Source organism: Polyodon spathula, chromosome 56 (assembly GCF_017654505.1).
Source record: "Polyodon spathula isolate WHYD16114869_AA chromosome 56, ASM1765450v1, whole genome shotgun sequence".
Taxonomy (NCBI): domain Eukaryota; kingdom Metazoa; phylum Chordata; class Actinopteri; order Acipenseriformes; family Polyodontidae; genus Polyodon; species Polyodon spathula.
In genome coordinates this window covers 1,544,715-1,569,156 of record NC_054589.1, presented here as the reverse complement: position 1 = coordinate 1,569,156, position 24,442 = coordinate 1,544,715, and the positions used below count along the sequence as shown (strand labels likewise).

The 24,442-nt window shown below is 38.0% G+C and overlaps 1 protein-coding gene across 3 annotated transcripts in view; it reads right to left on the bottom strand.

The window, feature by feature from the left end:
* Positions 1-24,442, bottom strand: part of LOC121307523 (collagen alpha-1(XXVII) chain B-like) — a 153,079-nt gene that overhangs the window by 29,467 nt on the left and 99,170 nt on the right. For all 3 annotated transcript variants that reach the window (XM_041239711.1, XM_041239709.1, XM_041239710.1), the window contains exons 20-28: positions 24,261-24,314; positions 23,188-23,241; positions 22,035-22,079; positions 19,840-19,893; positions 19,221-19,265; positions 19,043-19,096; positions 18,485-18,538; positions 14,188-14,241; positions 10,618-10,671 (exon numbers count right to left, since the gene is read on the bottom strand). In XM_041239711.1, the coding sequence (XP_041095645.1) occupies positions 10,618-10,671; positions 14,188-14,241; positions 18,485-18,538; positions 19,043-19,096; positions 19,221-19,265; positions 19,840-19,893; positions 22,035-22,079; positions 23,188-23,241; positions 24,261-24,314 (468 nt within the window). The remainder of the gene's footprint in view (positions 1-10,617; positions 10,672-14,187; positions 14,242-18,484; positions 18,539-19,042; positions 19,097-19,220; positions 19,266-19,839; positions 19,894-22,034; positions 22,080-23,187; positions 23,242-24,260; positions 24,315-24,442) is intronic.

The following is a 24,442-nucleotide window of genomic DNA, read 5'->3' as shown; positions in this document are numbered from 1 at the left end:
AAAACAGCAGTGGCTTATCCTGCTGTGGTACAGGTTAATCAACCCCCTTACTGTGAGGAGGCTGTATGGCCTGATGGTCAAAGACAAGGGCTTGTAACCAGGAGGTCCCCGGTTCCAATCCCAGCTCACGACTCACTGTGTGATCCTGAGCAAGTCACTTAACCTCCTTGTGCTCCACCTTTTGGGTGATTTGTTGTTATAAGTGACTCTGCAGCTGATGCACAGTTCACACACCCTAGTCTCCGTAAGTTGCCTTGGATAAAGGTGTCTACTAAATAAACAAATACATTGCTTATTGTTCAGCCTCAGAATCAGGTTCCAGTGTGGGCTTATTTTCTGACCTCTCATTCCTATCAACTGTGAAAGCCTGGGTTCAAATCCAGATCAGACTTCGAAACGGGGGAGATGGGAATCTTGAATAAAAATATATTCAAGCACTTAAGCAGTGCTAGAGTGAGACTTGTAATGCTGGCAAGACAAATGTGCCTTTGACGATCTTCCTACTACTGCAGCTAATTTTATCCTGGTTGTAGCAAGGACAATCTGCCAAATGCTTTACAAATGAATTGCATCAATAATGATTTTATTTCAAGTACTCAAGTACTAAAACTCATGAAACACCACAGTTAAACGAACAAAACAAAACTTGCTTTTAATCTTACAGACACACATGAAAGTGTCTTGTTCACCTGAAGTCTCCAGGAAGCTCTTAGAAAGCAACACAGTCACATGGCAGTCAAGCTACAGACAATGAGAGGAACAGCTGGGAACATCGTTGGGTCTCTCACCATCAATGGGAATAATAAAGACCAGCTTTTTTAGTAATGTCTACCATTGTGTTATTAATTACAGTAAAAGCTCACTCAATCACTTTAGTGGTCATGATCAAGAAATTCCTGGGTACTTGCTAAAACAATACATTTCGCTCACAAAGAACCTCGAGTCAGCATTTGGGCACTAGTTAGCAGAACCAGCTTGACATTGTTATGCATCGTTTATTCATCGTTCACAAAGGTCTTCTGAGGGCACAATGGTGTTCTAGTTATATTGGGGGAGCATTAACTACTGAAGGCAACATATTTTGCATGGAAAAAGACCATGTGAAAGCTCCACCGTTACAGACTAGCGCTGGGCCAAATTCTGCAAACCACTTGCGGCGTAATGGCTTTTCTGATGTTCTGTGTGGATTTCACCACAGGGTAATGCACTCCATATTGGAGAATGCTTATTTAAGCTGCCAGGGTCTTCCAAACTCCACTATGGGCTTTTTGACTTGGAGTCACAGCATGATCATTCCTTCATGCCATCCAAGCCGTATTAAATGACATTAACCACAGCCTGGGTATTTCAATGAAACCAACGCAGCAATCAGCAGGTTCAAATTATGCTTAACCTTTGGTTACAGTACTACAATGTGTTTAAAATAATTCCCTGGCTGGCAAGAATTATGGAATTAATTGGAATTAATTTGTAGCAATTTGGACTCCTCATAAAAGCATGAGAACAAAAAGGTCATATTCATTTCACCATTTGCTTCTAAACAGGGAAACACTCCTTGACTGCTGAAAAAAAGGCAGAGATATTTTGACAAAATGGGGTGTTTGCTGCAATTCTTCATTTGAGAAGGTTTTCTTCTCAGTGAGCTATACTATTCTCTCAGTGAGCTACACTATTCTCTTAGTGAACTATACTATTCACTCAGTGAACTATACTATTCTCTCAGTGAACTATACTATTCTCTTAGCGAACTATAATATTCTCTCTATGGACTACACTATTCTCTCAGTGAACTATACTATTCTCTCAGTGAGCTATACTATTCTCTCAGTGAACTATACTATTCTCTTACTATTCTCTCAGTGAACTATACTATTCTCTCAGTGAACTACACTATTCTCACAGTGAACTACACTATTCTTACAGTGAACTACACTATTCTCTCAGTGAACTACACTATTCTCTCAGTGAACTATACTATTCTCTCAGTGAACTATACTATTCTCTCAGTGAACTACACTATTCTCTCAGTGAACTACTACTATTCTATTCTCTCAGTGAACTACACTATTCTCTCAGTGAACTACACTATTCTCTGAACTAGTGAACTACACTATTCTAGTGAACTATACTATTCTCTCAGTGAACTATATTCTATGAACTATACTATTCTCAGTGAACTATACTATTCTCTCAGTGAACTACACTATTCTCTCAGTGAACTATACTATTCTCTCAGTGAACTACACTATTCTCTCAGTGAACTATACTATTCTCTCAGTGAACTATACTATTCTCTCAGTGAACTACACTATTCTCTCAGTGAACTATACTATTCTCTTAGTGAACTATATTATTCTCTCAGTGAACTACACTATTCTCTCAGTGAACTACATATCTCTCAGTGAACTATACTATTCTCTCAGTGAACTAGTGAACTACACTATTCTCTCAGTGAACTACACTATTCTCACAGTGAACTATACTATTCTCTTAGCAAACTATATTATTCTCTCTATGGACTACACTATTCTCACAGTGAACTATACTATTCTCACAGTGAACTACACTATTCTCTCAGTGAACTACACTATTCTCTCAGTGAACTACACTATTCTCTCAGTGAACTACACTATTCTCTCAGTGAACTATACTATTCTCTCAGTGAACTATACTATTCTCTCAGTGAACTACACTATTCTCTCAGTGAACTATACTATTCTCTTAGTGAACTATACTATTCTCTCAGTGAACTACACTATTCTCTCAGTGAACTACACTATTCTCTCAGTGAACTACACTATTCTCTCAGTGAACTATACTATTCTCTCAGTGAACTATACTATTCTCTCAGTGAACTACACTATTCTCTCAGTGAACTATACTATTCTCTCAGTGAACTACACTATTCTCTCAGTGAACTATACTATTCTCTCAGTGAACTACACTATTCTCTCAGTGAACTATACTATTCTCTCAGTGAACTACACTATTCTCTCAGTGAGCTATACTATTCCCTCAGTGAACTATACTATTCTCTCAGCGAGCTACACTATTCTCTCAGTGAGCTATACTATTCTCTCAGTGAGCTATACTATTCTCTCAGTGAGCTATACTATTCCCTCAGTGAGCTATACTATTCTCTCAGTGAGCTATACTATTCCCTCAGTGAGCTATACTATTCTCTCAGTGAACTAGTGAGCTATACTATTCTAGTGAACTATACTATTCTCTTAGCAAACTCAGTGAACTACACTATTCTCTCAGTGAGCTACACTATTCCCACAGTGAACTACACTATTCTCTCAGTGAGCTACACTATTCCCTCAGTGAGCTATACTATTCCCTCAGTGAGCTATACTATTCCCTCAGTGAACTACACTATTCTCTCAGTGAGCTATACTATTCTCTCAGTGAGCTATACTATTCTCTCAGTGAACTACACTATTCTCTCAGTGAGCTATACTATTCACTCAGTGAACTACACTATTCTCTTAGCAAACTATACTATTCCCTCAGTGAACTACACTATTCTCTCAGTGAACTACACTATTCTCTCAGTGAACTACACTATTCTCTCAGTGAGCTATACTATTCCCTCAGTGAGCTATACTATTCTCTCAGTGAGCTATACTATTCCCTCAGTGAACTACACTATTCTCTCAGTGAGCTATACTATTCTCTCAGTGAGCTATACTATTCTCTCAGTGAGCTATACTATTCCCTCAGTGAACTACACTATTCTCTCAGTGAGCTATACTATTCACTCAGTGAACTACACTATTCTCTTAGCAAACTATACTATTCCCTCAGTGAACTACACTATTCTCTCAGTGAGCTACACTATTCCCACAGTGAACTACACTATTCTCTCAGTGAGCTATACTATTCACTCAGTGAACTACACTATTCTCTTAGCAAACTATACTATTAGTATCACTGGAGGACAGCAGTTTAGATAGACCCAGACACAAACAGTAGGCTGCTATATGAGGTCACCTGAAGTTGATGTAATAGCTGTTAACAGTTTCATAGCATTCACACAAAGCTTTAAAAAGACAAATTCCTACATTCTGAGGTAAAACTGAAACTAAATCAAATAGGCATGTTTAGCCCTGGAACTACACTATTCCCTCAGTGAACTACACTTCTCTCAGTGAGTTATACTATTCCCTCAGTGAACTACACTTCTCTCAGTGAGCTATACTATTCACTCAGTGAATTATACTATTCCCTCAGTGAACTATACTATTCTCTCAGAGCTATACTATTCTCTCAGTGAACTATACTATTCTCTCAGTGAACTATACTAATTCTCCTACAGTCCAAAGTCTGTTTTTATAAAACCATATTCATAAAATCAAAACTAACACATACTTTTTTTGTGTGTGTTTGGTTACATGTGACCACATTTACTGCTGGTAACATTACAGAGGTTCATTTTAAGTACTTTCATTCAGAACAGTTCTTATTTAATGTAGTACACATGCGTTTAATAGAGTACATCTTCTGATGAATTACATTTTCCCCATCGTTTCCAATACTGAGCACAGCTGGCACCTTGCAGTGGTGGTTTTGGACAAAAACTTTATAAAATAAAATGTACTGATTGAATCAATAATTTAAATGCATTTGCAGAATGATTCATGATACCCATAAAATAAACTGTGCGGAAAACATGAGCGCATGTCTCCAGATCTAAACCGGGTTCCTCTTGAATGAGCCTGCGTGGGAAAGTTGGTTTAGCTACCACCCTCCGTTTCATTTCCAACAAGCTCCCCTTATGCAAATGTGTTTCCAATATTATCTTAGAGACTGCATCCTAAAATTAGCTCTAGAATATTACTGCTTCTGAGATGGAATTACCCATCTCTGTTCTTAGAAGAGCACCTAGACGTACCCCAGGATTTAATGGTGTGCTCTATGAGAACAGGTAATATAATTACAGTAGAAACCTGCGTACACAAAACTGAGATACCAACACATTTCTTTCTACAGTATTCTGTGTTACCTAAAATATTAATCCAGCACTGTACAATGACAGCACAGCAATACACGCATACACACACTCACACAAGATGTATGTATAGTATACAAGGTTCTCAGTGCAAACAACACAAAGATGTTTCCAAAGACAAGAACAAGCCAAACTTTTTTTTTTAAAGCTTTCTTTTACTTGTTAGCCCATTCTCAAGGTAACTCCAAACCTTATCCATGCACTTTACGATGACTGCAACAGCAATTTAAGACACTAGAGAACGCTGATGAAGGGACTGACATTAAGACTGTAATGAAGTACGATTCTGTGTTGTCGTTACTGCAGATATTTAGCTTCTTCAGCTTGCAAGAAATTAAGTGACACGCATCCCATAAGTTTACAAGTACAGTACACAGAGAGACTCTGTTATGATATAGGAAGACTGAAATAATCTCACCTTTTCATAGAAGAGGAATGAATTAATTCCTATTGTTAATCGTTGGAGTTTAACCCTGGCAATTTATGGTAGAAATGACCCTACTAAACCCAACGGATATAGGCCTGTGTTATTTAGATGAGAATAAAGACTAGAAACTACAGACTGGGATTGTTACATGTCAAACACAATTATTGGATCCAACTGCTTTACAGAGACAAGGTTTTCAACACAATACCAAAGCGCTATGACAAACGCGGGACATTACCCCTCATTTTTGGCCTCCACTCTTGTATTTTCCTGTTATTTCCAGTCTGGTCTATTGTTTTTCCCCCCAGCTCAGATTCAGTTTGGTTGATGTGTAATTATTGTATCACTTCTCAGGAATCTAAAACTCAAACCAAAGTTAGCCAGAATTTATTACATTTGTCTATTAACGAGCCCCAAAAAGGCCTTTGATTGCTATTTTATAGGAATAGCTCAGTAATGTTTTCCACATTTTGTAAATAAAATATTTTGCTTCGTTGAGGATTTAAAGTTGCTTCCAGAGAATATTGCAAGGTTCTTGACTTTCTTTTGAAACTGGATTTAAAAACATCTCCAGGACAGATCTGTGTGCGAGTCAGCCTGCTGATACAACTACCAATAAATCAATAAAATAAATCCTTTTCCTCTTTCAGAATAGTATCACTGGAGGACAGCAGTTTAGATAGACCCAGACACAAACAGTAGGCTGCTATATGAGGTCACCTGAAGTTGATGTAATAGCTGTTAACAGTTTCATAGGATTCACACAAAGCTTTAAAAAGACAAATTCCTACATTCTGAGGTAAAACTGAAACTAAATCAAGTAGGCATGTTTAGGCCTGGAAATGTCAAAAACGTCGCTTAGCTTGCCAATAGAATTGGGAAACATTATGAAGAGAGTGTGGCTTGGTTCTCTATTTATTATCTAGATATGATCTGTTGTCTGAAAAAAGGTGTCTAGGTTTGTGATAACTTCTTAACTGCTGACCTTACACCCTTGAGGTCAGCTGAGGTTAAATGGACTACTCTGGGAGGCTCCTCCCTACACATGGCTTCCTTAGGAAAGAGCACATTACTGTGCACATTCAGAGTGGTAAACTCTTCTAAGGCACAAGGCTTTGCAGCATTTTCTTTGTACTCCTGCAGGAGCCACAGTAGCGGTGTTCTTACAGTGAAAGCGTGTGCTCCAGCGACGTGCAAACGCAAAGTAAGAAGCATTTGTTGTAATTGCAGTTTAACTTTCTACAAATCAACTTCCAAGAGTTAACTGAATCAAAAAGCTTGTTTTTTTTTCAGCGCTAAAAAAAAATATTTTCAAAAGATCCGACACAATTACTATAATATCCTTCGTAGAGAAACTATGTGTGTGACAATTACATTATGTATACCCACCGCATATAATATACGGCTTACACAACTTTGTGTAGCAGAATCAATGCATGTGTTCCCACATTGAAGGGCACTAAACACAGTGAAATATTTCACAATTATCAACAAGGGAAAGAAAATGAGCTGAATGCCCTTGTGTCTATATTTTAATTTTGAGCGCACCAAGTCAATTCAATCTTTTAACCAAGTCCTGTTTGTCGTGATCATATCTGCACACGGTGTACAGCCCACAGCACTCTCTTCAAAAGCAATTCATTTCATCTTTCTTACATGGGAGTACCTCTTATTCACTTCATGCTGATATTGGACTCGGCTCCCGTCCAGAAAATCAGATAGTAGAGGTGGAGACCAACCAAGATATTGCTTCCCTTCAGCGTTCTTCTCCACCAGGTAACATGGATTTCCTATTGGCTTGGTGTTGATGGCTGGAGTGTAATGCTGGCTCTGGGATCAGCCTATTTGTGGGCCTCCCTGGTGCATCAGCACACGCAATGGTGGCGATGCTGGCCCCACGGATCAAGCAAACGACTAATTGAATTATACTTTAATGAACTACACTGGTTCTTTCTGTCCTCACTAAGAAGCAGATTTCAGAAGTCGCCGTTTCCAGAGCTAAACGTGGAATGAACCCAGCCACCCTCCCACTCGGCTGGGCTGCTCTGATGAGACACGAAGCCCTGTCCCCGAGTGCTGCTGTTATCTCGAGGCTACTTGTTGATGATGCCATTGTCAGGCAGGCAGGCAAGCAACTGCTCCTGCACCTTTCTCAGCTGCAGCACAGGATCGTTTTGTGACCATCCCCATTGGCACAGCACCAAATACAACAGACTGGCAGCCCCTCTATGACCAAGTAGGTGCACTACAGCACAAGAGGAATGCAATAAAAACGTCCATGAATCCCACAACTTCATCAACAGTTTATAATTTATTACACTTACTATGAAAGATGTATCAATAAGTAATTAAATAATAAGTTATTAATGCTGAAAAGATACCAAACTACTGTACTTCAATTCAAACCTATTATTATTGTGATTATGAATATTATTATAACTATCATTACTACTGGTATTGTCACTACTATTATTGATATTAATGCTATTCTTCTTCAAACCTTATTTATCGAATGGCCTATTTGCTTGCAGTGCAATGATTTTCAGTTTCGCTCCAATATAATTAGAAAAAGATTCCACTTTTTCAAGTTTATTGCTAGAAATACTAAAACCTAAATCACAGCGACCGACGTTTCGACTAGAAACCTGTTTTTTCAGATGTCTAAGTGCGACCTAGTTTCCTCTGTAAGCCCTTCGGAATAACTTTGCATATCAAGTGGATCAGATGAAGCCTTCCATATATTATCCAAAACTATCAAAACGCTCAACAGTGCTGAATTTAGAAATACCAAAAGAAACTGCAGTGACAAACATTTTGACTAGAACACATTGCAAAATACCCCCAGTCTAAATGTTTGTCGTTGAATGGAAGTGTAGTTTAGTGTTTCTAAATTCCGCACTACTGAATGTTTAATAGTTATGGACTTTGCTCCTCTGTGGGTCTTTTCATATTTGCAGTGTATTTTTTTACAGTATCCATTTAAAACTCCTCAGAATCCTCTATTTAACCAAAAGGTGCAACACATTTATCCACATTCCTGAAAACCATTAGGCCCTACAGGCAGAACGCCCTTTAGCCAGGATCCTAGACTCTCCTATCAATAAACAGGGTTACAACAGCATTAGAAGGCAATTACCGTAAAAAACATTCCAGTTCCAATTGTCAGAGGTTTTCACTGTTACTGCTGGAATTTACAGTAGTGGTATTATATCTATATTTTTATGTGTTTTGACATTGTACTTAAATTGATTGGAACCAATTATTTTGAAATTTTGAAAAATGGAATAGAGTTTATATGATTATATTTTATAACTAAAAACAACACTGTCAAATTATTAATGGAATAAAAGGGGTATTTCAAAAGCAAACTTGTGTATTTCTTTATTTATCGGTGTTGAACAAGTAGGAAGAAAAAAACAAAAACACAAAAAAAGTGTTTTCCTAAAATGTAAATTGGGGGGGGGGGGTTGGGGGGGCGCGACGTTTACGCCAGTGCGTCCTATAAAACGATTTTTACGGTATTAGTGGCATTAATCACTAAAGCCTCGTTGTTCACCCAGAGCCTCGCTGACTGGTGGAGCTCAGTAGAATTCACTAAAGTTAGAGGAAAGCAAGATCCATTTACGGTAAATCTTGTGGTTGGGAGGGCCTTGGTGAGGTTAATTCCAGCCTGCAGGAATGCATTTACAAAAGCACTGAGAGAGTTACTGCAGTACATCCAGTTATTTGTCATGCACTACACTCCCCCTTCCTCACAAAGGAGTCTTCAGCAGAACCACATAAGGGAGACCCCAGCTAGAGCATCTGGCATTGCATTTAAAAAAATGGCGACAGATGATGAAACTGAGGTGAAGACAAATCATAGCAGGAATGTAAAGAGACATGATGTAACTAACTAACTAACCACCTGAACGTCAGCCGCTTGCATGCAGAATTCTACCGGAGAAACACTACTGTCTTTTAATTGAAAATGTTAGGTTTGTCAGATAAACTCCTCCAACATAAAAAAATAAATAAATAGCGACTATCCTTTACATCCTTCTTTCTGGTCATTTCAATTTGCACAACGTTTTTGGAAAGGGCAAACTTCTAAGCAGGGTTGCCACTACTCTTGGGACACAAAGACAGGTCAGTATTTTTAATCTCTAAATCAGAAAATGAACCGATTTTAATGGATTAAAACCATATTACTTTAACTTTTATACGGTAAATAATAGTTGTCAAAATAGTGCGATTCCTTCATTGTAAATATCTTTGCTCTCACCAGCATCCTTTTTCATTTAATCTTTCTGTTTTGGATTCTATTTATTATATATTACTGTATATTTTTCCTACTTTAAACGTTCCTGGCAGGAAGTAATTCTCACCCCCGGGCAGGTGTGTGCTTTTGGTAACTAGTAAGAAAAACAATTTCAGTCACTCAGCAACTCACATTCCATTTACATGTCGAATAAATAATTTAATTTGCGAATTAGAGAGGTGAGTTGAAAATCCTGGCCTCTCTTAGGGTCCCGAGAATATACAGCCAGGTTACAACCCTACTTCTAAAGAGACATTCGTGCACCAGTAGCCTGTATCTTCAATCTTTTTACCAACATTATAAAACTTAACATTACAAAATAAATCTGTCTGGTTGAGGAATGCACTCTCAAAAAGTGACTCAGCCTGTCTTTCATACCAGTTTAGGATCAAATCAAAAGCTCCCGTCAAGCCCCTTCCAATAGTCAAGTATAAACATCAATACATCTATCATACCCACCATATCATAATATGTATTTTTCTCTACAATAAATATCTTGGTATACAACAGGGGTTGGAGAATATCTGTGAGGCATTTGTTTTTTTATATCGAATTGTGAATTATACATATTATGTATAGAAAATCCAGGCGATGAAGTGGTATTGCTAGATTTAACATAAAAATAGCAATTTGTTATTAGCAAAGTTTTAGAAGAACATAACTTGAATTCTATTTATCACAATAGTTATCTGGTGCTAAACATAGTGGTAGTTGTGTCATAAAAGGTAAGAGTTGACGCTCAACATTGTGCTCTCATTGATTATTTCTGTCCTGGTTTACTGTGGGGAAAAATGCTTCAGCCTTGATGTGCAATTGTGTGGCAGTGCTTAAGACAACCTTGTTAAACTTGACAATTAAAAGCCTTGTGGTTCTTACCCGTCTGCCTTTAGGTCCTTTTGTACCAATTGGTCCACGAGATCCTGGAAGTCCCTACAAAACACACAGGTATAATGCATTAGAACAGGACTGCAAACACTGGGCTGCAGTTTTTTTTAAATAGTGCACACAGTAGCAACTACAAATGTGAGTTTTTAAGAACAAATGTCAATGTCATGATCACAAATACCACATGCAGATTTTATATAACCCTGCAGTTATGAAGTCACTATCTCAAAGGCTTTCTGAGATATGATGCTTTGACTGTTTTATAAAATAATGGCCACGAAAACGGTTAATGTTTCTAGTACAATGCCCACGATCATGCCTGACTGAGAACCACAGAATACATCCAGGTACAGTCTATGAAGCCAGTATCTTAAAGTGTTAGGCCTTACCATCTCGAAAGTAAGAAGTAACACAACCCCCGATATGACAGCCATCGCAGGTCAAAGTCAAGTGTCCCATTAGATTTCATAACATTGAAAATATGAAATTGCTAGCTGAAATGGCTTAAGAAATATTAGCAGCTGTAGTAGATTACAATAATTCAAGAAGCCCAGATTGTAAATCCATTAAAATAAAAACACATCCCCTGGGCCACCTCATTCAATGACCAATATCCTGATGCAATGCAACAAAAATTGCATTAAAATTGCCAAACTGACTGTAAACAGAACACTGTAGAAGCCGATGGCTTGAACTCTAACCTTTTTTTTTTGAATGAGCAACAGCTACCGTACTTAAATAAGATTAGACCCAATTAAGATCCCAAGCTTAGGTATTTAACAAGGAGGTCTTGAGAGGTCTGTGTTTATGTTTGTTTTTGGTTCTTTAATCTCCTCCAATGATTCAATCAACTTTTAATAGGGGTTATTTCCTGTGCAAACTAGGTATGTGTTAGATTTTCAGCTGATGGGTTTGTACTCCACTAACACGACTGGCAAATCCAATTAAAATTAAAGGTCTCTTAACAAAGAAGCAGGAAAGAAGGTTCTAGCAGCAAGACTTTAGATTCTTCAAGTGTGAAGTAAACAGGAGACACTGGCCTCTATTTAGAGAAGCTAAATAATGTCAATGCTGCACAAATGAGTTATTTTCAAAGTGACGGCCAGGTTTTTAGACTCCAGAGGCAAGACTTTAATCCTCTTGGTTGCTACGTGTTGTAATATTACTGTCACAATGCCAGCGTGATAAGGATGTGATGACATCATGCTGGACCGAGTTTCAAAGTTCCATTCGACTTAGACAAGAAAATGCTCTGTATAAAGACAGCATTCTGTATCAACAGGTACACACAGCCTTTGGTTCATGTCAAGTGAAACACTCTGCAACACTGACATTTGAAATGTATTCACATAATTGCAACAGGAATTTTACAAAATGGTGAGTGGTGTCTTGAAGCATTTTTCTTTGAAGACATTTTCGTTAACGTACAGACTGTCCAGTTTACAGCTCTAAGGCTAATTTATTCCCACAATCAAAAGTACAGTTCAATGTGATACCAGTCTGGGCACCTAAAACAAATGTTTGCATTGATAAAGAAATATCACTGTACTGTGTTCTTTCTTGCTTATTATTTCTTTTCAGAGATGTAAAGATATAGTTAATTCCTAGAAATTATCATTAAGAGAGCTTGCGTATATTTTAAAAATTGCTTTTCAAGGATACCATCGTATTGAACATTTTCACCATGGATCCACTATTCAGATGTTCTCTGGCATGCTTATTTGTTCACAGGTACTCTAGACGGGGAGCGAAAGAAAGGTCTTTAAGCAGTCAGTGAAGGTAAATCTGAAACATTTTGAGTTAACTTGTAGTTAGTGGCCAATTGGTAAGATTTAATGTTACAAAACAGATACCAAAATTGGACTAATAATTTAAAAGATATGTCATTACAAGTCCCACAAAGTTTCATGCATTCCTTTTTTTCTTCATATAAAACAGAATTATTATGTTGCTTGCAAATCATATACTGTGAATATTCACTTTACTGCTTACACACAACAGTATACTGGAGTAATCCGAGTCTACTGACATTTTAATGAACTCTTTAGGGGTGCTGTGGCTGGGCAGAAGCCCTGCTGCTGTAAATAGTTTATATGTGGAGGGAATGTAAGGTTGGCATGGATGGGGTTAAATCTAACCCTGCCAGCAAATCACAGGTGTGGTCATTCCCCATATAGGTAATTGGTGGGGAGTGGCCACATGTATATAAGGAAAGAGAAATCCTTCCTCTGGGGGAGGGAATAGGTGGTGCTGGGTGCTGGGTGCTGGGAAGGTCCAGCCTGACAGCAACATTGTTTTTATTTTGCCGCTTGTCTGTTTATTTGTTCCTGTGTTTTTTTTATTCATAAAGTGCGCAACATGCTTCACTGCAGCTTCTGTCTCCGAGTCGCTAACTCCTGCTGGTAACATCTTGGGCCGTGACGCTATCCCGTCACAGGTGCAAATGCTAATTCTTAGCACAAGGTTAACAAAAAACCAAGAAACATTTCAGGTTTACAGTAGCACTGTTTGAAGGTGACAAGCCAGATGTTAGCACTGTTATTACTGTGTCAATGTTCAGTCACAGGTATCCATAATCCTGAGTTAACAGCTAACAATATCGCTTCTTCTGAGAGATAACTGAACTCCTTTTGCTTTTTACACTTCACTGAAGTAGAAAACCCTGTAATGAGTTTTCCTGTAACAACTTTTTTTTTTCTTTTTAAGTCAGCATATTCCCTCTTTTGGATTATACAGTATAGTTGGCTACTGGAAAAATGATTATGCCAATAAGATAAAAATGTCTCTGGACTTTCCATTCTTTTATCACCTAGGAATTATTGGTCTTTTAAAGAAAAGTCCTTATGAGGGCCTAACTTGAACAGCACTAGACTGATAACATTACTGGTGAAAACAGTTTTTTGCTGCTGGCATTTACAGCCATTTGATATCAATTAGTCTGTGGGTTTAAAACCAAGCTATTTGTATAAGCTATACATATACACACTTGAAAAAACTTGGAATAAAAAGTAACATAAATAATAAATAAACGTAATAAAATAAACAATTGACTCATTTCAAATGATGCATTGAACATGTATTCATAATGCGACCTGAATTCATTCTTTTTCTTTTCATTTAGAAATAAAAAGCAGTATTAAAGTACTCTCGTGCATGTCGTAAATGATGAATATAATTGTGACTAAGGTCCTCTCAAATGCCCCTCATTTAATTGAGACAGCTGCTTATTCAGAATATTTTTTACATCTCCCGATAGAGCGGCACCGACTGTATTACACTGGGCTTCCAAACGATTTATTACAGATTATTAAAGTGTTTAACCCTTAAAAGTGCCATTCCATTGGGAAATTTCTTAGCAGACCACATCAATTATCAGCTATGAAAGGCACAAAGGGTTTGGAACATACTGCACAGCCTACTTGTGGTACAATTCTACTAATGGCTCACACCTAAGAGACTGCCCTGGTTTTACCATGGTCCTCAGTACAGCACCACTGCATTGACCTGTGGCTGACCGGCAGTGTGACGTGTAAAATGAAGGCTCATTAAAACAGTACTTACTGGTGGCCCAGGAGGTCCTGTAGGGCCAGTCCCACCTGGTGTTCCTGGATGCCCCTAAATAAAGAAAATATTACCATTAATGTGTCATGACTTTACAACACAATACATTGTAAATAAAACCGATACAGGACTATGCAAAACAACGCGCTCCCCTTTCAGTTGTTACTGTTTACTTTCCAATACAATTTAATTATTTTTCTCTTACAAAAAGTGAAAGCTGGAGTTTACAAATATATTAATGTTACTGTATATATAATGATTGTAGATAATGACTTTTGCCCTTGTATTTTGCTACAACATTTAAGAATGTTGTGATATAGATATATGTGTATGTATATATATATATATATATATATATATATATATATATATATATATATATATATATATATATATATATATATATATATATATATATCATAAAAATATGTATATGTAACCACCAGAATAGTAAAGTAAGTGTTACTGGTTAAACTGCATGGCGTATTAAACATTGTTACAATACACTAGTTCTGACACAGAAATTAGTTGAACATCTGACAAACTGGCAAATCAAAAGTCATAGAGTCAATGAACATAAACCAGATTATTATTAGTTAGAACCCAGCCAGATCTTTATAAAATGATGACACGTAATATTAAATAAAAATGAATGTTGGAAATAATCGCTGTGCAGATTAAAACATAGAAAGTGGGTGCGGAACTTTCCAGCTGTCAGACACAACATACTTCAGATCTGATCCAATGTTTTACTTTCAGAAAACTGCAGAACATTCTTATAAAGCCACACAGCCATGGCTCTGTAATGTACGGGATGAACACAAAGAACCGAGAGTCACAGATTACAATACGCAGTTCATTCCAGGGTTTTTTTTTTATTGCTATTTTGGGACTAAAACAGACTTCACTTTGATACTACTTGATACTAACTTTAATACTATTGTCATACACAACTATTTCCATCTGAAAGGACTGTCTACCTTTCTACAAAGATCAAAACATTGAGTCGTTTCCCTAGAAACAATCAGAACTCGAACAGCATGTGGTGAGGAGTTGATTCTGTTCATGATTTATGCTGTGGAAACTCTTCCTGCAATAGCTACAATTTCTCCTTTGTTTCCTGCACATGCAAAACTGTTTGCAATACATAAAAAGAATGAGTCGGTTCACATTTCAGCATCAACATTGTCTTTTCAGTTGACATTACTGTCGAGCCAGCTGCTGTTCCACACTGACTTCCCTCTAAAACAAACCAAGGTGCCAAACCCAAGTCAAAATTAGATCGATTCAACAAAGCATTCATTCAAGACTACCTTTGTTGTTGTTTTAAACTGGATTGCAAATAGATTCTTTTGGCAGTCAAAATGCAATGAATTTGCTTTTAGGTATTTTTTATGTATTTTACTAATGCAAATGAATGCACCAACACTAGAAAATAATTAATGTTTGCTGTCTTACTGAAAAACCATAAAAATGACATTACTTTGAATGAAAACTATTTTTTTTAAAGATAAAAAAAGTTTTTAAAATGTAGTTTAAAGGAAACTAAGACAATCGGGCGAATGTGTTCAGTATTTCTGGGTTTATGTTAAAGTTCGTGGACACTAAGCTGCTCCCTCACCCTTTAAGAGAATGGTGACTTCATATGTAGAAGCATGACAGTGCAATGATTGCACCAGGTCTTCAGAATCAAGCACAAGCCAGGACTGAGACCCTGTAACAGTTTTACACAAGATTCCAATTTAATGAAACCACCATCTAGACCAATAATAACTCAGTGTTACAGAACCCCCTGTAGTGGTATAAAAACTCCACTTTGCTGTACTTGCGGTTGTTCATATTTATTCCCAATTATATATCTTTTATAAAATCACAGTGTATCCAGTTCATGCTCCCTATTGCAACAAAGCTAGTGCTGTGATTGAAATGAGTGGCACATTGTGGGACCAAAAAAACCAGCATTGGTTGCAGGAGGGAGCGTGCTCTGGATACACTGCGATCCTTTGAATACTTTTTATTCTCCTGGTGAACACATCTGAGTACATTTTGAGAAATATACTGCCCATATAAAAACGCAAAAAAAAAAAGAAAGGTGGGCAACAGGTTTAAAAATATAACACCGTGATATGGACAACATGGGGCACAGCAAAGGTAACATGAGGTTTTTCTTGTAAGCTTTGCAGGGTGTTCTGCAGTTCTTTGAGGTATTTTGTTAGATAGCACTGTGTTCTACACTACAGTTAATGTTTTCTGCACCAGTCTGTTGCCAAAAATGCATTGACCTTGTCCCTGTGTTCAGCTCAGTCAGTTTAGATCTATCAAGTGATCACAGCTGAGAAGTCTTGAGCTATAGCAGCTGCCTAAAACACCAGTACTAAACTCAATACTGAACATACGGTAACTCAAAACATTTTTCAAAAGGACTCACAGACACAGCGACAGGAGACCCCCTTTCTAGAGGGACTCGTGAGCCTGACTGTAAACATTTATTTCTAGGTTACATGCTAAATAACACTTATATCCTATTACCGTCTGGAAATGATTCAGATAAATTAACAACTGACTCATCCACCCATAAAAACACAGCAGCTTTAGCTAAACTCTGGAAATGAATGCAAGTGCTCCTGGCAATCTTTTAAAAAAATATTACTTTTTTTTTTTTTGCCTTTAATCCTCCCTCTGCACACCAGGTCCAACTGGATACTGACTACACTGCATGGCCTTTTAAATTATTATTATTTTTTTTAATGTCTGGTATCAGTCAGATTTGCACTAAGCCTCACCAAAGGCAGTCCAAGATTAGTGCTAATTAGGGTCAGTCAGACAGTATTTACATTCTACGTTTATGGTTTAAATCAAAGCCACCCATAACTATTAACACTCAATGGTGGTTCATTAAGATTTACTCAAATAGAAATCTTTCTCAATGTCTTCAATCAAAGGGAAGACTAGAAGAAATACTGCTTAGGGTCTATGGTAGGGTCTACAACTTAATGCATTTAATTTTCAGGCATCAGTTCTGGCTCTTTCAGCATGCTGACTCTGCAGTACATTCAAATACAAGGTCTGTTTTCTATTACACTACAATATGTTTCAGATTGTACAAGGCAGAGTTACTTACAAGTCTCCTTTGTAACTTTGCATATGGTATGCCAATTATGTGCGCTATCCTATTATTCCAGTCAGAAGTCACTGGATTTACCCAAACAAATTAGGTATGGACTATAAAACGGAGTGACTCTACTACGGCCACCTAAGAGACTCAGAAAATGGTCTTAATAGGGAGCTGGTCCTATTGAAAGGGGATGAGAGAGCTGTAATTGAGCTGGTCTTAATACAAGCCTTTTATATCGCTTTTACTTTATTTTATCACACCGTGTAGGTAGGTGGCACTTTTAAAAACTCAAATTGATCCGTGCTCCCAGATTAACACCTTTCAACACAGGATTCGTTTTAAACTTATTTTAATTGTCCACATAGTATCTGCCAGGGAGGTTTGTTAACTACATACTGCATAGTAGGATTCTACATCAATGTCCTTTTATAGACCCAGCCTGTAATTTTACTGTGGTTTGTGATTGCACTGAAAAAAACAAAAAAAAAAACAAACAAAAAATAAAAACCCATCAAGAACTAAACTAAATAAATCTGACTTGTTTTGCGGCAGTCAATTTTTACATTCACGTTGAATGAGGTTTTTCCATAGCACACAGTGGACACCTGTGGCCTAATGTTGTAACAGCAGACTTTTGGACTAGAATTTGCATTGTATAGAGTTTCTAATTATTTCCCAACTGGAGAATTACTTCAGGGGTCTTTAAAATGTTGATAATGTCCCACATTATTTGTTACACTGTGAGGAAAAATGTAGGGGTTTGCTTATAGACCTTGAATACAATCTGTTACTGTTTTCCAGTTATGTTGTCCCTAACTACATTAACCAGGTGATAATGTACAGCAATTATGAAAAACTGCTGTAATATTTCATTTTATTAAAACCTTTCAATGTTTTGCCGTCCATTCGGACACCAGACTCCTATTTACTTCTTAAAGAAGAACAGTGTCGCAACACAGCAGCAAGGTTAAAATGCATTACGAGGAAACAGGGAATAATACAGATTACCAAGATGATTACTGGGTAATTCTGGATGGTTTTTTCTCGGCTCAGACAAAGCATTACTCAGTGGAATGTCATTTGAAAAGTCTCACTAAGTTGCCCAGACGCCCCGATTACTACCCAGTAGCGTACAATCTTACAACAGTGGGAACAGAGAGAGGAACCAGACTTACTCCTTACCATCGCTCCCTTTACTCCTGGAGGCCCGGGCAGCCCCATTTCACCCCGGTCACCCTGCGGACACAAACACCAGCTCATAAACAGGCACTCTGGAAATGAACAAAGTGTTTATTGGAACAGAGGTTTGCAATCTCTGTTGCTAGGGGGCACCCTGTTTCATTAGTGAAATCCCAGAAAAAGAAACGGCTCTACGGCAAGGTTAGTATGAGCTGATGGTGTAGGAGCCTGTCTTAAAAAGATTATCAAAACAAAAACAAAAAAACGCAAACAGTGTATTCTGAGTGAGAAGCACTCTGGTCAATCTCTACAGACGTGCACAGCTTGCAATAAAATAACATGACATTAACCATAGAAAGCAGAGCAAAAAACCCCTAAAAAATAACAAACATGACAGCAGTGCTTTCTCATTTAATTCAGGCCTTGAGCAAATATTGTGAATGTACAGTTTGACAGCACGCACAAAATTATGAAGGAAAACACCTGTGCAAGTGGTTGCCATGGAAATGTACAGCAGTTCAAGTGATGATTGATTTGGGATTTCTAGAAATCAAAACGTACCTTTTCCCCTGCAATTCCAGATTCTCCAACAGGCCCAATGAACCCCATCAAGCCCTTCAAATGAAATGGGTAAAATGTAAATGAAAGTATTCATGATTTTATGTTATATCAGCATCGATTACCATGCAGGTAACATTATTCACATACATATATAATGATTAAAAAAAAAGATAATTACCCGTTCACCAAGTTTTCCAACCTTTCCAGTAATACCAGGTTCACCCTGTCATAGGAAATTCAGATAATATTTAAAACGGCCCCCTGTTTACACTACCAATTCAAATGCAATGTACAACACCCTCTAAAACAATACACAGCAGGCGAAATATGAAGTGAATTGTGGAAAAAGATGTTTTGTTTGGATGACTTCGATATAACCAACACTCACTGGTTCAAGAGCAGCGAGTTCTGAAACAGTTTCAAGGCTTTAATTTTAGAAGCTGGTTGTCTGAATATATAGAATACCTACAATTATACACCATACAGGATACAATTTAAGAAATGAAAGAATTTATTAGTATTTTTTTTTAAATGTGAGAAACATGAACCATGCCTGAACTATCTAAAACAGCCAGTCTCAATCCATTCTCCCTTGTAAATCACAGTCCTACTCTTGTAATTGTGCTTTTATTGTATTCACAGATGTTAATGGGGAAGGACAACAAAGCACCCCTGTTGGAAAACATAAGCCAGGTTAACAGACAGGGTTCTCCAATCATTAAAAGAGACCCGTCTGTGAATTAAGTAGAACATCTAGTCATCATCAATCTGCCTTTATGAAAGCACAGCTTCTTTACCTTTGAACCATCAGGGCCAGGGCTCCCAGGAAATCCTTTTCTACCAGGTCTGCCCTGCACAAATACACAAACACATTGAACAAACTCAAACTCGTCACTTTGACATGGGAACAGAGTACGTACCGAGTGGAAAGGAAACCGGCTGTAACTGATCTTGTCCGCAGGGCTGTTTGAATGGCTATGTCTTGTGACAATGAGAGAAATGTGCCTTTTGAGACCGTTTTAACCAAGGTCTTTGCTCCAAAGTCACTGATACTTTATGACAGGGAAAACATTTTTCATGTTGCAAAATATAGTGTCAAACGCCACAATCCAATGGAACTTCTGCCTAGACTTTTGCATCATGTTTTTTCCATCGATCTCCTGGTTTGCATATGGCTCCACATCCAAACCATGTTCAAATAAGCAACACAGCAGGGTGGGTGTTGTTGTGGGATCTCCCTCAACAGACACTAGAGTGCCATATTGCTATTATAAATGGCCTTTGAAATTAAAAACAACAAAGAGGTTTAGACAGAACTGTGGAGATGTCCTGGGATTTCGCCACAGTTATGACATCACATAGCCCACTGAAATGAATAGGACGATTCTTGCCATTGTACAATACAGATTTTCACTGCAACACCATGTGGTTTCGGATGATTATACACCCCACATTTAGCCACTTTTATACTTTGAAAAACACAGTCAGCAAGGGTCAGTAGTTTCATAGTTAAATGACAAAGGGGGAATCATTGCTCTTATGGGAACTAACAATTCCTTGCATAGTATACAGCAGTTACACAGAGGTACTCCTCAAACTTTTAGTTTGCTTTTTATAAAATGGTACAACAATGCACTCTTTGAACACAAATATCTTGGTCCTGACACCAAAAGAGTCAAATTAAGTCATTATTAATACCCCACTGACTTTGACTGACATGAATATAAGACTGCTATATTTGAAAACGACTATTGGATTGCAATAGTGGCCCAATGCTGCAGAGCTACCTAAAAACAATGATTGCGTAGATTAGATATATTTTTTCCTACATGGTAAATGGGCAAAATAAATCTGTCGTCACTGAAATAACCTGCTCGTGTTTTGGCTGGGGCTCCATTCATCTCAGTGTTCTCAAAACAGATGTTATTCTCTCTGTGAAGCTGGTGACAAGCCCAATACACAATCACTTCAATCTTCACTACAGCCTTCTCGCAAAATGCACTGACAAAATGGTCAAACAAAAACCATCATACTACTATCGTTAAGATGTTATTCTATACACCTTGTAAACAATCATAAATTAAAGTAAAACTAAAAGAAACTTTGTTATTATTGTTTGATCATCCAAGTCAAGTGGTTATCATGGGATTAGCCATAAAAAATAAGTTTATACAATGAATCAACCCCTTAGCCAAGGTCAACAAACGATATGGTTCATGCCTTTATCAGTGTGTCAATCTTTTAGCAACTATTTTACTGTCAAACACACAAGCACTAGGTCACTTTTTAAAGAGCAGGCAGTAAAATGTTCAAAATGAAAATGGCACAGAAAGGTTTCAGCTAGATCATCTGTTTTTCTGTCATTTGCATTCTATAGACAGATGTACGGTAAAGTTCACAGCAGCACTGTGTGAACATAGCACACATCCATGACAGCGGGGTCCAAGTTTTTATCACATATCACTGGGTGTCATCTGGACCAAGCCACCACAAGCATGAAAATGACTGACAGTTTGCTTGGCTTCCTCTTTTAGTTTATGGATTTAAATTGTTTTAAAAAGGTCAATGGCATATCATATGGTTTTGTCTTTCTAATTTAAGTAAACATAAAAGCATCAAAACCAAACAAAGTATTTGTCTGTGGCACCAAGTGCACATCTTGCTTGCATGACTGCCTGCCTACATGCCTTTGAACTAATAACGCATTAAAAGAGGCTTGGGTAGTGTAACAGGTTATCCTGTCATGCCTTCGACCTCTGGAGACCTGGTTTACAATCCGGCCCAGGTCACACAAGAAACGAGTTTGGGGTTCTCAACACAAGTTCACTTCACAAAACCAACACACAATTTGGATGCACTGTCAGTCTCTGCTTGAGAGATGACAGAATGGCAAGGGCGTGTGTTCAGGTCTTGAACAGCCGTTAGTGGAAGCCTACACACCCAGAGTCATTGTCCTTTATCTTTCATACACTAAATAAAAATAAAACCCCACCTCCAAGCCTGGGGCCCCTGGTGGTCCTGGTGGCCCTTCATCTCCCTGCAGAAACAGAGACATAAAAGCATAAAGATGACAGCACAAATGAGAAGCAATTGCAAAGATCACTGTAACAGAAATACAGATTGATGTATTTGTGCAGGGTTTGGACAAATTAAAACAATGACCTGTGATCACTAGCACACACTTGTGTAAATGGGCTGCCCCCTCACAGTACTGATTCATTTGTATAAAAACTATATGAAAGCTGCATCTCTGTGTAGTCAGGTTTCAGCCATAGTTGGCACAGCTTTGTTGTGGGCTAATAATAGGGTTCGAGTGGCAAAATTACTCAGTGCTGGCTGCCAAAGGTGACCCAGAGCTGTGAGTGGAGTGACAGCCTGGCACTCAGGAGCAATATGTATTACAGGGTCACTGACTTATTGATTTATTCTTTTTTTTTTTTTTTTTTTTTTTTTAAAGAAGATATACACATTGTGAGCACGACTGAATACATTTTACATTCAGTCCAGAATATCTTTTCTTGATATTTTTATGATACAGGCCCTCTGCCAAAGCAAAATTAAACCAAGAAAAACAAAAATGTAAATGCTTTATAATTCTCCGACAGACTCTTGTAAAATAATTTGAACATGCAAAAGACTCTGACTAACCCCTGCTGTTCAGGAAGCAATGCATTTCTTGTTTGTGTTTGGATTCAGTAATAGCTGGCAGCAATACAATGCTGTGGGATTCGCAAAACTTTGCATGTGCATTTTTACAAATCTGCATGTGCATCAGTATTAAATAAAAATAAAACAATGAAAGCTACACTTTGTGTATTGCTAAGTTATTATCTCAATATCCCGGACCTCTCGCCAACCACAATTACCAATTACCCCCCCAGCAAATAAAGCAGTTCACTTCAGCATTATGAGTAGATACAAGTTCCTATAAGAAAATAAGAATTTTGTTGTGTGACAGTCCCAGTCACACAAACACTAAGCTGCACTACACATCACATCACTTACTGCAGTTCATTTTTACAGAGTGTGAATTACAAAGAGAATTATGTCCGGTGTTGGTCTGTATAAAAGGCTGCTTAGGACATTGCAAGCAAAAATGGCAAACCCAGGACAACATGAGTCAGATGTGTGTTAAAAAGGCCTACCTCCTGCCCAGACACCCCCCTTGGCCCAGGTAAACCCCTTGCTCCTGGCTTCCCCTAAAATGAAACAAAAAAGAAAAGTAGATTAAAGCAACAGAAATTTATATTCTGAATAAAAAGGTATGAAAATGAAAAGATGTTCGACCTTTAACTACAGTTGACAACTTTTGATTTTTCCAAAACCGGTTCTGAGCACAAAAACCGAGACTGCTCAGTAATCGTATTCACGCTAAGCAGTGAATGGCAAAATAACGCTGAACACATTTTAGTGTAGTTCTGGAACTTAACAGATAGTTAAAAAAAAAAAAAAAAAAAAAAAAGTTTGCACAGTGCAGAGTTGAAAGGGCTGGCTCAGCGAGAATGGAAATACTCCCTGTTCATTGCCGTTTGGGTAAGCAAGAACCAGACTTTTTTTTTTTTTTAAATTTAGGTCATCTCCAATTTTTTTTACCCTGGTTTTCTCCCCAATTAAGTGTGCCCAATTATTATCTGTATCCTCGGTTCACCGCTTGCAACCCCCCCCAACGGATCCACAGCGAGTCCACCAGACCTATAGTGCCGCAGGACAACACAGATCTGGCGGCGCCACTGCAGAACCACAGGCACCCTATCGACCACAGGGGTCGCTGATTCCCCTGCAGACCTAAGCCCTCCATACCCGGGCAGTGCTCGGCCAATTGTGCGCCACCCCCTAGGAATTCCCGGTCACGGTCGGTTGTGACACAGACCTAGTGTGCCCCTACAGTACAAGCTGCCTAGAAAAAGGAGAAAAGCAAGCGTAACACTGCTTAGCACCGGTTAGCTATGAACAGTACACCACAGTATGATATTCTGCAGTTTTCCCATGGTTACACTATAATTTACCATAGTTTATCTTGATTTCCGGTTTATAAATACGCTTTACCATACCTCACTATTCTTTACAATGCTTTCACTATGGTTTATTACACTTTGCTATGCTTTTAATATGGGAAACAATGGAAAGGCCACTTTAGTATGTCAATTGAATGACATATTGAAAGCCAATATAATGCCCCCCACCCCCCCCCAAATTTCCTTTGTTATTTTTAACTAACCTTTATGCCTTCGGGGCCGTTTTGTCCCGGCGGTCCAATATCGCCTGGAAATCCCTGAACCGAACAATAAAAAAATAACAGATGGTTATTACTCCTTTCAAAACCTCTGTATTTAACTTTGACAAGCCTGTGAGTTTTTACAATGAAAAAGGAGGAGAGCCAGGTTATAGTTGAATAGTCCT